We start from the raw sequence: 16,238 nt of genomic DNA, 5'->3' as shown, positions 1-16,238 counted from the left end.
GCTTGCTCGATAGTCATCTCCTCTAAATCCTACCCCTGCAGGACAAAAAAATGCACTGTTCGATGTGATTTCTCCAATAAAAACACCGCAGATTTTTTTGACCGGGTCCATTTAAACCAGAGAATCTCTAATATAGGGTTAGTTAGTTAGTTAGTCGTAGACGGGCTCTGATTTAAACGACGTCCATACAAAAGATTTATGAGCTTCCAAGGAGCACGTGAAGGCAGCACTTTTAAATCCACCTGTCAGACTCACACAGACGTTACTCAGTGCACGCTACCTGTCAGTTGGAAGTTTAAACTTGCATGTAAGTCATATTGTAAGACACATGTTAATGTTTTGCTCAACCAGCTGCTGTTTTTGGCCACGTCTGATGTATTTATTCACCGATATGTTCGGGTTTGGAAAAGATAGTTAGGAGCTTATCGTTCCAAGTTACCTATTTGTCACTTCAACTGTCAGTTGTCAAAGCAGCCAGCTCAGTACGTCGAGTGAGGCCTTGCGGGTGTTTTGACATGTGTTTCCTCTTTCGGCTCAACCACATGCTGATATTACACCAGCAGGAGTGCAGGCACAGCTACAGATAAGCCACAGCACAGGCACATCCCCTCCACAGCCGGGGTGTAACTCACTACAGCTACACAGCAGTGCTCCCTGCCAGCCTGGTGAAAACCTTCACAAGCTAGCGATACGGCTCTCATGGTCAGAGGCCCGAAGATACAGTCTGTGCATGGTGAGTGTATTTCCCTGCTGTGTTTGCTTGACTGATGATTGTGACCCAGATTGTTGGTTTATCAGGCCTAGCGACTATCTTTGTTATGCCAGTGACCGCTGATGTCTTCGGAAATTTGGTGTCTCTAGGTTTTCTGAAGGAAGTCTAGACCTTGAGTGTAACTTTTTATCAAATGAATAATGTTAGATAGGCTACTTGTTTCACACTAATCGCTTACCTAAATCTGACAAGTCTTTTGCTTTTTTTTTTTTTTTTACGTTGTTGTGTATCTTTAAAAGGGAAAAAAAACCTGGGTTAGAAAACCTTCATTGATTTTTATAAATGTAAGATCAAAATTGGACTGAGGAGAAGGGTTTCATTCCCAAATGCTATGTGTCCATTTTAGGTAAAAGAAAAAGCAACTCAGAATTCATCATGCCATATTTCGAAATCATCACTGCTTCTGTCTTCAAAAAAATATACTATTTTGTAAGTGCACATAGGTCACCCCCTCTTCAGTACTAACCCATCATTAAATCTCATGGCAGTCCATGAGAAGACAGGGTTATTTTTCCTAAATTGGTGAATTATATCTGATTTTGGAGAGGCCTCCCGATTGTACTGTGCCCAACTAGTGTATTTTTGTTAAGATATTTGATAGAGGGTTAAGTATATGACCAGTGACTGGCTGTAATTGCCATCATTATGCTCAAACATGAACATCATGAAAAAGCTAGGTTGATTATTATCAGTAGATGACCACTGAATGACCAGCTTCCTTTAAAGTGTGTGTGTGTGTGTGTGTGTGTGTGTGTGTGTCTCAGTCTCACATGTCTGCACTTGTGTAAAAGCATCCATTCACTGTCAGCATGGCACAAGAATTGCAATCAGCCGTGTGAGTCATAATTCCTCATGCTCGATTTGGGCTATGCAAGAAAGAATTTCAGTGTGTGTTTGTGTGTGTATTTGAATGGACACACCCCCATACACACACACACACACACACACACACCATGAGCTATTCTTTCCATTGTTGTCCCTTCTGTCTCATTTCCTGTCTCTGAGCATTCCTTCCCCACAGCAATGTCACTGTTACATTGACAGCTTCATGTATGACAGTGAATTTCCTAGGATGTCTGAATTTGTCATGGCTTGCACTCTTGTGTAATAATGTTTGGAAGAAACTAACATTGCATATATATGACTTTTGTCTATGCTTGTAAAATATTCATTTGATTACAGGAGTGTGTTTGTGAACAGTGAATGTTGTGCCTAAAGAAATGTATTATTTGCATTTTATGTTGTTGACTGTTTTCTTGTGAACTGAATAAGATCAGCCAAGTGATGTGTTGCATCAATTGTTGAGTGAAACGGCCTACATTTCTTATGGTTTAACTAGGGCACAGCATTACTTTGTTACCCAGTATGGGTGCTGCATTTGTTATTGACCCCATTTCATGTCTGCTGTCAGTATTATATATCTGTGTTTTCAGAGGTATTTTTGGTGAAACAATAAAACGTACAGATAGTTAACAGGGTCCAGATTAACTGCTGGAACGACACAAGCCTACTTTGAGAGGTGAAGTGTCCAAACACAGGAGGGCAGCATTCATCAGGATAACACTGGCCTCAGCTGTCAAACCCTGAATTACTTAGTTGGTATATTGTGTTACATATATTGATTAAAATAATAATTCCTGACACATTGGGAATTTCTCAGTGATAGTGTTGTCAGTTTTGACTTTTCCCCTCAGCGATTGGTTACTGCTGTGTAGTCTACCCAGAAAATGAGGCCTGCAGGTCAGAGTTGGTAAATCACATCATTTAACATGAATTAAAATGTGTGGGACAAGGATCCTGATTAATGAAGGCCAGGCTATTGTGAATACGGTGCCCTCATCACTGTGTTGTCTGTGCTGTTCATGATTAGATTTGCATCACACTACTGGAGGTAGAGGTAAGAGAGCACAGTGGAGTATTAGGCTGCAATTTATGCAGTTTTGCCCATTAATTAATCGGTATGTTTCCTTTGTTGTCTCAGACATGGAGTATAACAGCATGTGAAGAAGAAAGGAATCTCCTCAATTTGATTTTCCCAGGGTTTATACAATAAGTGGCGCCTGTGACTAATGCGTTCAATGAGGGAGTCATAATCTGAAGTGGACTCCAGTGCTTTCCAGTGGGTGTATGTTGGTTTCTACTACGGCATGCGGGATGGGCCAAACTCGCTCTGGTCTCTCGCACGCCACTGCCACTCCGGGCAAAGCGACCTGGAAACCAGGCGAGACGGCCAAACGACTCCGTATCCGCACATTTACAAGAGGCGAGAGGCGACAGGGTGACCGGTTAAACAGGAATCAGACAAAAAACAAGGAATTGGCGTGGCTCGAAGGAAATCATCGACGCACCAGTCACACACTAGGTAATGTGAAGGAATCTACAGATTCAGAAACGCGCCACGGAGTAGAAAAGTTGCCGGGGCACGACAGCGCGTTGGCGGTCGGAGAGGAGCTAACAGCGACGTGGTTTAAGAACCGATCTGGCCTAAAGCATGATCCCAGAGAGAGCCATGATGTGAACGCAAAGGCAGCGACTGGCTCTTCCGATGCGTCGGATTTGGAAACAGGGAGCGGTGAAGTCAGCAGAGCGGGCTGCGCGGAGGAGCTGTGTGGCGAGCCAAAATACAAGGGAGAGGACGATGCCTCGGATCCCCCGGCGTGGGCCATGGAAAATCAGCCACTGGGAGAAAACATACAGGCTAGTGTTGTGCCTGAGGTTAGGGAATTACCAGTGAACAATCTAAGTTCAACCGCGAAGTGCACATCTGGCCAAGAGACCGAGCGGACTTTTGCATCGCTCCGCTTGTGCTCGAATCAACCTTTGGATAGTGCACCGCCGATAGCGGACGACGATCACACTGAGGGTGAGATGACGAAATCGGACTTTAATACCGTTTCATGTCAGCCCAGAGCTGCCAGTGACCAAAGCAACTGTTATCCGGTTGAATCTGGGAGTCGAAGGGACTCCGATCTGGCCCAGAGCGCCTCGGCTTGCCAGGGCTTCCAGGGTACCATCCCTAAGCTTATCATAACCAGAGACCCCAGTCCCAGCAGGCCTCAGGATCCCGCGGCCCCACAGACTGCTGGACCGGGTATCAGCGGGTCGTGTTTAGACCCTCACGCAGATGACGAGTCGCCCTGCTCGGACAGCGGCTGTGGAGGGTCCCCAGCGCTGATCCGCTCACCGAGAAAGCTGTCCAACTCCTCCTCCATCGGCCTGTCCTCCGCCTCGTCCTTCGAGGAATCTGAGGACGACTTCACTGGAAGTGACATCGAGTCCAGTCTGTCTCCAGGCAGGTGCCAGGGTTTGGGCAGCCCAGACGACGGGACAGGGGTGAGCGTGCCATTCATGTCTGTCTTTTTGTAGTTTTCACAGTGGGTGATATGTTGAGATTCATTGTGCACTTCATTTTCCATTACTCATCACACAAAGTTTTCTTTACATTTTTTAGCTGAGATGTCTCCCCCACCCACACAGCTGAAGACTGTGTATAGGGGGTGAATAGAAATAAATGCAACAGAAATTTTCAGATAAATCAGAGGAGCGTGAAGACACTCTCACTTTACCTGTTTATTTTAGACCTATAGCTAACATCTCAGATGACTCACAGATATCAGTTTCACAGTTGCAGTGGTTGTCAGCATGTCAGGTGCCGGTAGATATCTTTGTCATTACTGGCATTGCTAGTGGCCAAAACTCAGTGGTGAAGTGCTGTTAAAGGCCAGATAATGTAAGGGTTGTTCAGAGCAAAAAGTGTAGTTTCTGGCAGAAGATAAAAAGCAGATTGTGATCAAATTTGCCAATCATCAGTACTCTTCTTTTCTCACAGACCTTTACTCATGTTGTCTACATTCTTGGTGAATCTTCAACATCCTGAAAGTCACCATAGAGAAAAACTAGCTGTCCCTAATGATGACCAGGCCGCTCTGGTCACCCTGCCAGGTGTGCCGACCTTAAGATGTTAAACTACTGTTCATATCTTAAACCCCAGAGCAGTGTGTGGTGCAGCCCAAAAACAGAAAAAACTGAGGAAAAAAAAGATTTTTGGTGGCATTTTTGCCTTTTTATTTGTCCGTGTACAGAGAGAACGGAAAGTCTGGGACAGAGAGCGGAACATATGACAAAAGTGCCACCCCCCCCGTGCACCACGATGTTACACTCACATTTTTTCTTCTGGGCCTAATTATTTTTTCATAGTGGATTGCCCTCCCATGGTATTTTGTTATTTTTCCACAAGGAAAGAGGGAGGTAGAGAAAGATGGAGCTGTAACTGGTGTGACAGCATAGCATAAACTGGGATTTGAACTCCTGCCAGTCCAGTCAAAGAGCATGGTAAGCGCTGTAGCAGGCAGAGCCACATAGACGCCCTGACTCACTGACCCTCTGCTCTCTAATATTTTCTCATTGGCCTGTATAGTAAACTGTCAGCACGACATGTAGCAGCTGCACTAAACCTGAATGTTTCATGTCCAGCAGTCTGAGGTTGAGATAGACCTTCAGTAGATGACAGACAGTGCTTGGTCTGTTGGGTGCAATGAGTCACTCACATGTATGTGTGTATCCACATGTATTTCAGTGTGAGAGCGAGTCTTCTCACATCTACACAAATCATCTTGAGTACACTCTGCAGTATGGGACATTTTAATATTCTCTCTTTTCTTTGTTTTCTGTCCCACTGTCATTCTTTTAACAGATGTGAATCTCTCCTGTCATTTCCCCATTTTTTGTTCTGCACATATAACTTTGTTAAACTTATTGTTTAGTCATGATCATGATGATCATTTCTGTGAGCACATCAGTAGATAATATAATTTACTGGCTATCACACTGACAGTAAGGACATGAGCAACATGAGGTGTTTCATTTGAACTGTTGAAACAAATGTGATGACACTGGCCTGTGGTTTCTGACCACAATTGGCCTTCAGTTTGCATGTTATTTCTTTTCTAGTCAACAGAGCTGTGTCTGTCAGCTCAGCTCAGGTGAAATGGTGTTTCTCACAATGAGGGTGTGTGTGTTGTTATTGACTCTGAAAGTGCTGGCCATGCGGTGAATTCTCAGCCAAACCAGTTACATTTTGTTCACTCAATGACGTGAGCAGATACTTGCTCACACATGCACGCTCAGAGATACACACATTCATGCCGATGCCATCTCGCACTCAGAGTTCAGTGTGTGTGTCATGGAAAATTGGGCTGAAGGCAGAGCCTGTTGCTAGGCAACATCTTTGCCATATATGGTGAACTTTTTTTCTTCTCTAGTTCTCTTTTTCTCTCTGACAGTAGCTTATCTACTCTGTCCCTGACATTTGAGTGTTATTAGATTTAACTGCCTACAAAAGTCTGTTCAGATGTGTATGAGACACTTTTTTTCTTTACAAAAAATGAAACTTCTCTCAGCTTACTTCAATCACTCGCCTGAGACACGTTGTCTTCCCCCACATTCAACCTTGCACAAAAGCCTAATATTTTCCCCTGAAATACCATGAGACAGACAGCCAGTGGAACAGAAAACAAAGGAAAAAGAAGATAAGCTGAGAAAAGATGAAGTGTGCACAGAGAAAAACATACACTGAGGCTTTGAAACATGTGGCCTACTCGCGCAGTTTCAAGTTATGCATGCTAATTCACATTATCCACAATTGCAAACTTGTTTTCACTGGTGCTCATTATACAAAGTCCCACACATCACTCCCACACCCTTTTTACACATGCTTGCAAGTATGGTGCGCAAATAGAAATTCCTACAGGCAAATGCTGTCTTTGCTGTGCCTGTTTGTGTAAATTCAGTGACCCTCGGTCGAGCTTCTTGAACAGTGAAGACTCAGGCAGAGGGAAGGGGATGTGGTTTTATATAATCTAGTGTTGAGAAAGAGCTGTGCTGGAGATCCAGAGGCACCTGAAAGCTCTTTAGTGTGTGCTTCTGTAGTTGCTTCTGTAGCTGATGATAGTTGTCTGACAGGTTCTCTTTTGTCCACACACACACACACACACACACACACCTCTGTAGATTGCATAGCACTGAGGAATTTGCCAAGTAGACAAAAGGAGAACGTTGGGAGGGTAGAGGGAGATGAAGGCCTGTTGGGAGATACACCATCTCTTTTCTCCCAGCCCCCATCCTGCCAGTCAGTCATGAGTCTGGCAAGAGATTGGCTCTGCGTGGGGCTCGGGATAGGCTGAGTGGGGATTAGGGGAAGGGAGGAAAGAAAACAAGAGTGGAACAAAGGTGAGGCTGAGAGAAAGACAGCTCAGTATGCCGTGGCTGGTAGAGTAAGCAGTAGCTGTGAGGAAAGAGTGAATCATTCAGAAAAAGAGGGAGAAAGGGAGGGGAACAAGTACAAGCAGGCAGAAGGTCTGGCAGAAAGAGGGAGATAAATGACAGAGGGGTAGGTGGATACACTTGATCACCAGGGAGAAGATAACGGATATTGAGAAAGTGATATGAGGAAGGGAGGAGTGACAGGATGTTGAAACAAGAGAAATAATGGATTGAAATGAAAAGACGTGGGAGACAAGGAGGCGGGGTCAAATGTGAGAAAAAGAGATTAGTGTTACCTTAAAACAGCAGGATTATTTACCAGGCAACACAGGACTCAGTTTACCTCTGTTTACAGCAAGGTTTACAGAGAAGCTGCAGCCAAGCTAATACAACTGGAATAAGGCAGTGGATTAGCCAGGTGCTAATGCTAGACTTGGTTAAACAAGGTAACTGGTGATTTTAAGGAATACCAGGCCAACAGGGAGGCGTACGTCCGTGAATGGTGGTGGTTGGGCTTGTGTGGGGATAGCCTGTGCTGATGGTGCGGAGAATTTTGTGCTGGCTGCGCGCTCGCTTTGTCTCTGTGGCTTTGTGTGCCTGTGTCAGTGCCTGCCTCCTCCTCCACTACTGCTCTGTCTGCCAGGTAAGAGTCAGAACGGGACACAACTGATTCATAGGAGTGTTAAGTAACGCCATGCTTACAGGACTCCAGACAGACAGCATGAGATTAGATTATTACATATTCAGGAGCCTGGTTTGGATATTCAAATATGATTTTATTCTCAGTCAAACAGATAGGGCCATGTCTTGCTACAAAATGTGCTTGTTGTCTGCAGTACTGTTTGCACAGACATTGTGTAGCTGTACACTGTGATGTTTCTTTTTTTTTTCCCTATCTGGGTTAAGAAGCCAGTAAGCCATCTATCAGGGTCAGGATGCTGACTGCAGAAGGCCTTTGTAGATAAGCCTTTGGCGATCTTTGGCACAGGTGACAACGTTATGTCATTATTTTTCCATAAGACAAAGTTGTCTACTTAAAAGTGTTGTACTGGTGAATGCCTCACCTCACTCTTCTGCCTGAGTGTGTGTATGGGTGTGTGTGATGGTTGTACAGGCAAGTTGGGACGCTGTTTGAGACCATGAAAGAAAGTTTCTGTGATCAGTGTGGCTGCTCTGACAGTGATCATTGCTTTTCCCATGTGAACAACAGAGGGGCCCCATTGCGTGTGTGTGTGTGTGTGTGTGTGTGTGTGTGTGTGTGTGTGTGTGTGTGTGTGTGTGTGTGTGTGTGTGTGTGTGTGTGTGTGTGTGTGTGTGTGTGTGTGTGTGTGTGTGTGTGTGTGTGTGTTAAGCTGATTTCTCCAAGAGGAATAACAGAGGACATTCCCTGCATTCCAACCCCAAAGTTTAGGAGAGGAGGGAATGCACCTAAAAGTTTGAGGGAGGATGAGAGTGTGACAAGAGTGAGGGGGAAAAAGAAGGAAGTTGTGAGACTGAAGTGCTCATAGTCTGACATCATTACCTGACTCACCTCACTCTTTGTGGTTTGTAGACTCTGAATGCATCTGACCTACGGGGTTGTATGTAACAGGATTGACGAAGCAGTAAACAGGAGGAATAGAAAGGCTCCCATGATATTTGAAATGCGGAAGGAAACAATTTAACATGGAAAATTAATGTGTGTCAAAGCAACAGTGTGTAGTCACAAGTTTAATTAGGAAAGTAAACTTTATCAAGTAATGAGCTAAAGCTCTGTGTTGTATAATTAAACTCTTGGTAGCCATGGACAGTCACAGGGAGAAAGCGCAGATGGTGAAAGCTGGCCTGTGATGTAATCTAATTTCTTTTCAGCATTTCCAAATGCTCGAAGATGTGGGTTGGAGAAGACAGGATGACATGCTGATGCTCATTATTTGCTCAGTTTGAACTGAAATAGAAAACCTTTTTTCTTTCAGCTCTGCAGCAGCAGAAGGCCTTGTTTAGGAAGTTTTCTGAAAGAGGAGCAGCACATTAAGCTGTCAGCTTGAAGTAATAGGCTGAGAGCATGTGGATAGCAGAGAGCTGAAAGAGGAGAGGCTGGGGATTGGTGTGTCTGCTTCACCTTTTTCTCCTGTCAGCCCCCCTCCACCTCCACCAGTCGCTGAGGACTTGGAGGAGAATTAATGCTAATAATAGCTAAATCAAAACAGACAGAGGTCATTATGGTATTGTGGCTTAAGCTTTTATAGTTTGTGTTTTGTCCATAAATAGATGGTATTTCAACAGATTAATTTTTGGCTACTATGTGGGCTGTTTCATGAACGGCTGACTGCTTCATGTTTACAGTAACTACATTAGAGTTTTTTATAGCCAGAATGGAAACAACCACAAATCAACCTTTAACAATTCCACATTCTTAACACAAATTAATGTAGACATGATAGAAATGTGGTTTGGTTATACTGAATAGTTTTACCCTTGAGCCACAAGCTGCCTATAGAGGACAGAAGTGGACCTCTAATCCACAGACACTGATGAAGAGTGACATAAAGTGTTTTGTCAATTTTAGGATAAAAATTGCTTAAACATATGCACATATCCACACTGCTGAGTAAAACCCCATTCTTTTGAAAGAACTGTTGGTTAAACTGAAACAGAGGGCCTGAGTTCAACATGTATAACTAAAAGGCATTGCCCCATTCATTCAAAGCAACAACTGAGCTCTTTAACTGCCTTACAGAGTGTAGTGTTAACAAACCGGACATAACAACAACATAACACAATTACATCTTACAGCAGCACTTTTGAGGCATACCCTTTGCCACAGTTGTACTTTACTGACCAGACTGGAGTGTCTTTAGTAAGATGGATTTCCTCTCAGGTTTTATGTGGTGAAGGGATAGTTGTTCACAACCAGATGTTTTTTGTGCTGTTTGGATGTTCCTGTCTTGTTGTAAACAGGAAAATCTGTAAAGGAGGATATATGTTGAAAAGGCCAGGAAACGTTATGGCGGTGTCTGTAGTTATTCAGGTCAAGGTTTGCTGCTGGAATGTTGAGTTGCCTTTGAAGGAAACTGGACTGAACAAACTCAACAGACAGTTTAGCTAAATCAAGACTTTTTTTTCACATTCAATTCAGGTGCTAAAAAAACAAATGTATTTTTTTCCCAGTGTAAATAATGTCAAAATTTTCTTAGAAACGGTTCTACCTATAATAAGTTGCCAAATTTGTTTAGTATAAATATTTAGACAGTCTGCATGCGGTGTGTTTTCATATATTCAGGTGTGTGGTTTGCCCCCTGAGGTGGCAGAGGTTATGTTGAGGTTAATCTGTTAATTAGACTGAAGTCTCAGATCACAGGTATCTGGTGTTCGCTTCCTCACTCTCTTTCTCTTTCTCTCTCTCTCTCTCTCTCTCTCTCTCTCTCTCCCTCCCTCTCTCTGTCATCTTGACAATGGAGGCACACACCTGTAGCAGGCAGAATGGAATCTTGAAGGCCCATAGCAAGATTAGATTTGTCATCTTGCATGGTTTTGAATACAAAGGATAAATAAACACAGTCACCCCAGCATCCTGAAATTTGTCTGAATTTCTGATGTAAGAATTGATAGCTGTGTGACAACTACACAAGGCGTATGTACATATACTTTGTGGATGTCATTGTAACATGCTTAAACCTACAAATCAATCCTCATTTGACTCAGCTAACGCCTGTTTGTGTATTGGCAAACACAAAGTCGCCATATCCGTTGTGTGTACATTCCAGCATTAAGACTGCTTTATTGTGACAGAGTTTCAACACAGCAGCTGTGGAAAGAATGTGTTCGAGAAGAGGGGAGATAGGCAGACATGTAAACATGGCAGAGATAGGCTGCGCAGGAAGCAGCTCAGTAATTCACAGCAGTCAGCTGCAGCCATAAAAAGATGAATTTTATGATTATTGTCCCTTGTCCTTCAACTTGATTAACCAAATTGATTTTCCACTTGTTTGTTCCTCTCATTGTCTGCTTTAGTGTTCAGTAACACTGCATGCCTTTCAGTCAGATGCATTGTTTCTTTGCACCCCCCACCCCCCATACTTTTTTGTTTATTAATGTAACACACACAGCCTCATCTTAGACTCACTGTCTTCTTGTTTTGGTTTCCCGTTTTATAATCAGCGTCATGTTCTTGTCTCAGTTTGCTTGCGTCAAAGCCCCTGTTGCACACTGTCCTTGCTATGGTGTTTCCCAACACAGATAACTTTTATGCGCACACATGCACAGACAGTGCTTCAGACAGTGGGGGTTCTGTTTAACGACACCACAGTGGTGGCTTTGGTAAATGTTTCATGAATGGGCTTTGTCACGTACATTGTGCACCTGGCCTTGGTGAAGGGGGAGGGTCTGTCCAATGTCTACAGAGGTGTTTGGGTATGTGCACATTGCTGGGCTTTATTCTCTAATTGGTCATCATTTTATTGGCATATATTTTACTTAAGGCTTTTTTTTTTTACCATTTAAAAGCCTCACGCTGTCTAGTCTGTGCTGAAGATTTCACTGTTATTGCTACCATTTGATTGATTTAAATATTTTTTTCTTTTTCCAGAACAAGCCTTGGCACAAGTTGAAGACCATGGTTCACTGGTCCCCCTTCGTTGTTTCTTTCAAGAAGCGATATCCCTGGGTGCAGCTAGCTGGCCATGCAGGTTTGTATACAGGATGTATATATCTGGCAATACACTCTTTTTTTGTTTTTTTTCCCTATTGTGTTTTCCTCCTCTGTCATCCTCATACAACTCTCCGTCGCCTTCTCCAAGGTAACTTCCGGGCCGGGGAATTTGGGCGCTTGTTAAAGCGCTTCTGTGAGTGTGAGCAGCAGTGCCTACAGAAGCTGATGGGGGACATCCTGTGCCCCTTTGTGCCTGGGTATTACGGTGTCGTACAAAGAGATGAGCAAGACTACAACCTGATGGACGACCTGCTGGCTGACTTTGACTCTCCCTCTATCATGGACTGTAAGATGGGCAGCAGGTAAGCTTGTATGATAAGCACAGAATGAGGAAACCTGTGTGATTTTGTGCCAGACATTTTCCAGGGTCATAGTGACAGCAGAAGCTGCATAAGCAGAGTTTCCCTCCCTGCAGTGAGCCAAGAAAATGCATCATTGAACACAGACAAGCCCTCACACATTTTACTCGTTGCTAGTGTTCTTCCTCATCACCATTTTAAGTCTCTCCCTTTGCTCTCCCATTAGGACATACTTAGAAGAGGAGCTCATTAAAGCCAGAGAGCATCCACGCCTGCGGAAGGATATGTATGATAAGATGGTGGCAGTGGACCCTGGGGCCCCTACAGAGCAGGAGCGGGCCCAGCAGGGGGTCCTCAAACCCAGATACATGCAGTGGAGAGAGACGCTCAGCTCTACAGCCACGCTGGGCTTCCGCATCGAAGGCATTAAGGTAAAGCCTCCTGGATATCTTCCAAGCTAGCAAACTGTCAGAGGTTTCTGGAGTAAATATTTATCAATTCACAAAGAGGATAAACGACTCACTGGGGTGAGGTTAGCAAACAACCAAAATATTACCGTTCTTGGCTGAAGTCAGGAAGGGGACCAGTTCTACTTTCAAAAAGTAATCAAGGACTGGGATCAGGTTTTGCCACTAGCTGTTGATTTTCATATTACCCTCACGTGAATGAAAATATCTGATGACCCATTTTCAGAATCAGTCCATGGTGGCTTTATTTTCCAGTCAAACTAGTTTCAGCAGACAGGATAATTACATCACTTAGACACATAACAAGCAAATCAGTGTGTTGTTAATATTCCTTGGTCACAGTTTTCCATTGTAGTTTTCAGCAAAACACAATGTACATGTGGCACTATTAGTAAAAGTACATGCTCTATATGCTCAATTTATCAGGTATCAAGTGAACTTTCAGCTGGATTCTATCTCAGCTTTAGAGAGACCTCAGTCAGGAAGTTATACAAAAGTACTGATTTGAATCACCGGTCAAAAGAGTGATAGAGAGAGAGACAAACAAAATAGTTTATGTATTTGACTATTAAATCTAGCACTTTGATGTAGATAATAAATCCTGTTTTATATATATGTGTGTGTGTGTGTGTGTGTGTGTGTGTAACAGAAAGCAGATGGAACATTCAACACCAACTTCAAGAAGACCAAGCACAGAGAGCAAGTGATGCAGGCCTTGGAGGACTTTGTTAACGGAAACATTCAGATCCTGGTATGTTTTTTCAGCTCACTGACAGATTCATTATACCTCATGTCAGTTTATTCCTACATAATCACATAACTCTTCAAATCACAGATAACTCAGTGAAGAAAGAAGCTAACATGGAGAATAAGATTTTTTTAATTGTTATTTTGAAATTTCCTTTCCATTTCTTTATTATATTTTGCTTAGCCACATATCTTCTCATCTTCTCTTTTTTTTCTTTGTCTACCCGTAGAAACTGTACTTGCAGAGACTGGAGGAACTGCGCTCTGTGCTTGAGAAATCGGACTTCTTCAGGACACATGAGGTGAAACATAAACACATGCTTCATGATTTCTCAGCAAACCTGTTGGTCGAGTTGAAATAGTAATATTATCTAGTCATTAAAGTTGCCTCTGTATTGAATCATACACACACACCTAACCTCACCTGTTTTCACCTGTTCTCATCGCAGGTAGTGGGCAGCTCTCTGCTTTTCGTACACGACGCATCGGGACAGGCCCGTGTGTGGATGATTGACTTTGGGAAGACCGTTCCCCTGCCTGCTCCTCTCACCCTGGACCACAGGACTCCCTGGGTGGAGGGGAACAGGGAGGACGGCTACCTCTGGGGACTGGACAACCTTATAGACATCTTCAGTAGTATGCTGCCCCAAACACCCTGAGATGAGGGGGCGCAGTCCAAAGAGATGACAGGGTGAACAGATGGAGCACCATTCCCCATCAGGACAGAACAATAAGAATTTGTGGAAGGGGAGATGACACAAGTTGAGGTTGGCCGCTGAATACATGAATGAATACACAAGATCCATCAATATGATCGGATATCACTTTTGATACCATTTGTTTTTTCAGTCATGATACAAAATATCCAAATGCCAGTATCCACCTGTACCTAAGCAGGAGGAGGCGGCATCAAGACAAACGCAGGAGTTGCACTGCGGGATATGCCAAAGGCTGCCGTCTTGCACATCTTCCAACAGTGGAACTGGATACACGAGGGAGAGGGGAGAGAGGAGTGAGAGCATTGCGTACAGGACTTTTAATGTTTTCATCCAGAAACTTAAGGATGTTGACCTGACTGTCAGAAGAAAAAGATGCAGAGCTGCACCTTTTGTCACTAGAGCTGTATCTTTTCTTCTTAGTGCAGTCTCTGATCTTATGGACCTCTGATCAAGATACAACATGGACAGTCATTTTGACACGTAACATTACTACTCCTCCCCCTCATCTTCATCTCCCTCTGTTGGTGAGAGATGCACATAGCACTCCTACAACAATGAACTAGATCCAAGCCTTTTCAAGTGGCCTTTGATTGGACAATGGAGATTTATTTTTTATCATGGACCATGTTTGAGTTTTAAGTACAAACATACTGCAACACTAAAACTGACAAAACTGTGTGTAAACTAACCCAGTGTTTAGGGTCTTGTAAAAAGGTTATTTAAGTTTTTTGCCTTCTTATAGCCTCCATACTCTGTTTGTAATGTTTCTGGTGCCTAGCATTTTTAACGCAAAAGCTGATTGACCATTCCAATGCAGTGAGCTCATTTTATTTTTCTTCCAAAGAGTTCACCCAATTATAAACCGATAAACATTTAATCCCAAAGTTGAATTTACTTTGGAAATTGAAAGTGTTTCTTGATTGGCTTTTTGTACAGTAATGCAGTGAAGTATAGGATTTTCCCCCCTAGTGTTCATTTTACTGTGTACAGTGTGTGGCTTGACAGCTGTGCCTGTCTGAAATTCATTGCACTATAGATCCTCACAAAGCCATTGAACAAAAGGAGCTGTGCCTCATCGTGTCTTAAGATGGGTAGCAGCACTCAAGTCTCGGGTTCTCAGATACCGACATTTATCAGTTTAACATGTTGAATTTGGTATGATTACTCTGTTCTGCTTAATCAATATTGTTTTAGATTTCCAGAAACTAGTAAGTGGGAGAGTGAATCATTGGCAAAATGAAACTGGAAGTACCTGATTAAACTGTTAGCTGGTAATTGTGTGCTGTTACTCCCGTATCTCCCTTATAGCTCACATACAAACTGGAAAATTTCGACATTTATTTTTTTAATTGATGATGCATCATCAGAGGGAGGAATAATATAGTGTCAAATATGAGGACAATGCTATACCTTCCTTTAGCCACACTAAATGGGAGGTTTTGTGGTCTTAACTTTGATTATATGAAAGATTTGACAGTTTACAAAGAAAATGGCAATATGAGGTTAATATAAGCATATACCTTAAGTCATTTATAACCAGTCCTATTTAGTCAGCTTGTGCTTATGACTGTATTTGGCATTCCTTGATTGGAATGTGGCAGGTCGGTGAACATTCCAGTGTCGAGTCTTCCAGAAAGAGCAGTGTCAGGCAGCGGTGCTTGGGCATGAGCGTGCCAGCACTACACTCAGCATGTAGTGTAAGGGCTCTACATGAGTGCTGCAAATGTCTGACATCATGAAATTGGAATTCTACTTCAGGAACTGCTTTTCTATTTGAAAATTCCCCAACAAGCACAAGTACTGGAAGAAAGGAACAATGTAGTGTTTACAAAGTATTATGTCTTTGCCCACATACTCTTTATATTTGTAATATGGCAAATTATCAGGTTTTTTTCCAAACTGGGTGCTTTGTGTCTAAGAACTGGATTGCGATATGGGTTGGTAATTTGTAACTTTGTAACCACATGTGCTGTATTTTTCAAGGCAGTGCATTTTAAAAGGTGCAAAACATACAGACTGGTGAAGACAGGTATTAGGTCCCTGCTTTGTCTACAATGTCATTGATTGCAATAAACTGGAAATAAGAACTGTGGAGTTCTTTCTACTCTGACCCCCCCACACTCACACACTACATATTACGTACACCATTCATCAGATTATGCAAATTATCTCTGAACAGGTCTTTATGCCAAAACAGTTTGAAATGGCATTGGATTTTGGTGTGCACAAATTTCTTGCACTGAATACCCTGAACCACTTTAATAAAGAGTACTGCTAAATAAT

General features: G+C 43.0%; 1 protein-coding gene across 2 annotated transcripts; it reads left to right on the top strand.

Annotated features, from left to right (window-relative positions):
* Positions 1 to 203: 203 nt before the first annotated feature.
* On the top strand, positions 204 to 16,042 carry itpkcb (inositol-trisphosphate 3-kinase Cb). Of its 2 annotated transcripts, XM_030066917.1 has the most exons (9): positions 204 to 307; positions 561 to 733; positions 2,754 to 4,105; positions 11,601 to 11,700; positions 11,812 to 12,025; positions 12,249 to 12,453; positions 13,139 to 13,240; positions 13,467 to 13,538; positions 13,686 to 16,042. In XM_030066917.1, exons 3-9 carry the CDS (start codon positions 2,900 to 2,902, stop codon positions 13,893 to 13,895), a joined length of 2,109 nt encoding a protein of 702 aa, XP_029922777.1. In that variant the 5' UTR covers positions 204 to 307; positions 561 to 733; positions 2,754 to 2,899; the 3' UTR covers positions 13,896 to 16,042. The 2 variants fall into 2 exon arrangements, with proteins under 2 accessions (XP_029922777.1, XP_029922776.1); XM_030066916.1 differs by having other exon boundaries at positions 270 to 733.
* Positions 16,043 to 16,238: the final 196 nt, after the last annotated feature.

The sequence above is a fragment of the Myripristis murdjan genome, chromosome 13 (genome assembly GCF_902150065.1).
Source record: "Myripristis murdjan chromosome 13, fMyrMur1.1, whole genome shotgun sequence".
Lineage (NCBI taxonomy): Eukaryota > Metazoa > Chordata > Actinopteri > Holocentriformes > Holocentridae > Myripristis > Myripristis murdjan.
The sequence above is the reverse complement of the archived record's forward strand: the minus strand, read 5'-3'. Positions and strand labels throughout refer to the sequence as shown.

Bases quoted from the DNA above. Each gene is read 5' to 3' on its own strand.
- itpkcb (XM_030066917.1), top strand. From the start codon at position 2,900: ATGTTGGTTTCTACTACGGCATGCGGGATGGGCCAAACTCGCTCTGGT. The intron at 11,701-11,811 runs GTTTGTATACAG...GCCTTCTCCAAG, and splicing joins GCAGCTAGCTGGCCATGCAG to GTAACTTCCGGGCCGGGGAA. The intron at 13,241-13,466 runs GTATGTTTTTTC...GTCTACCCGTAG, and splicing joins ACGGAAACATTCAGATCCTG to AAACTGTACTTGCAGAGACT.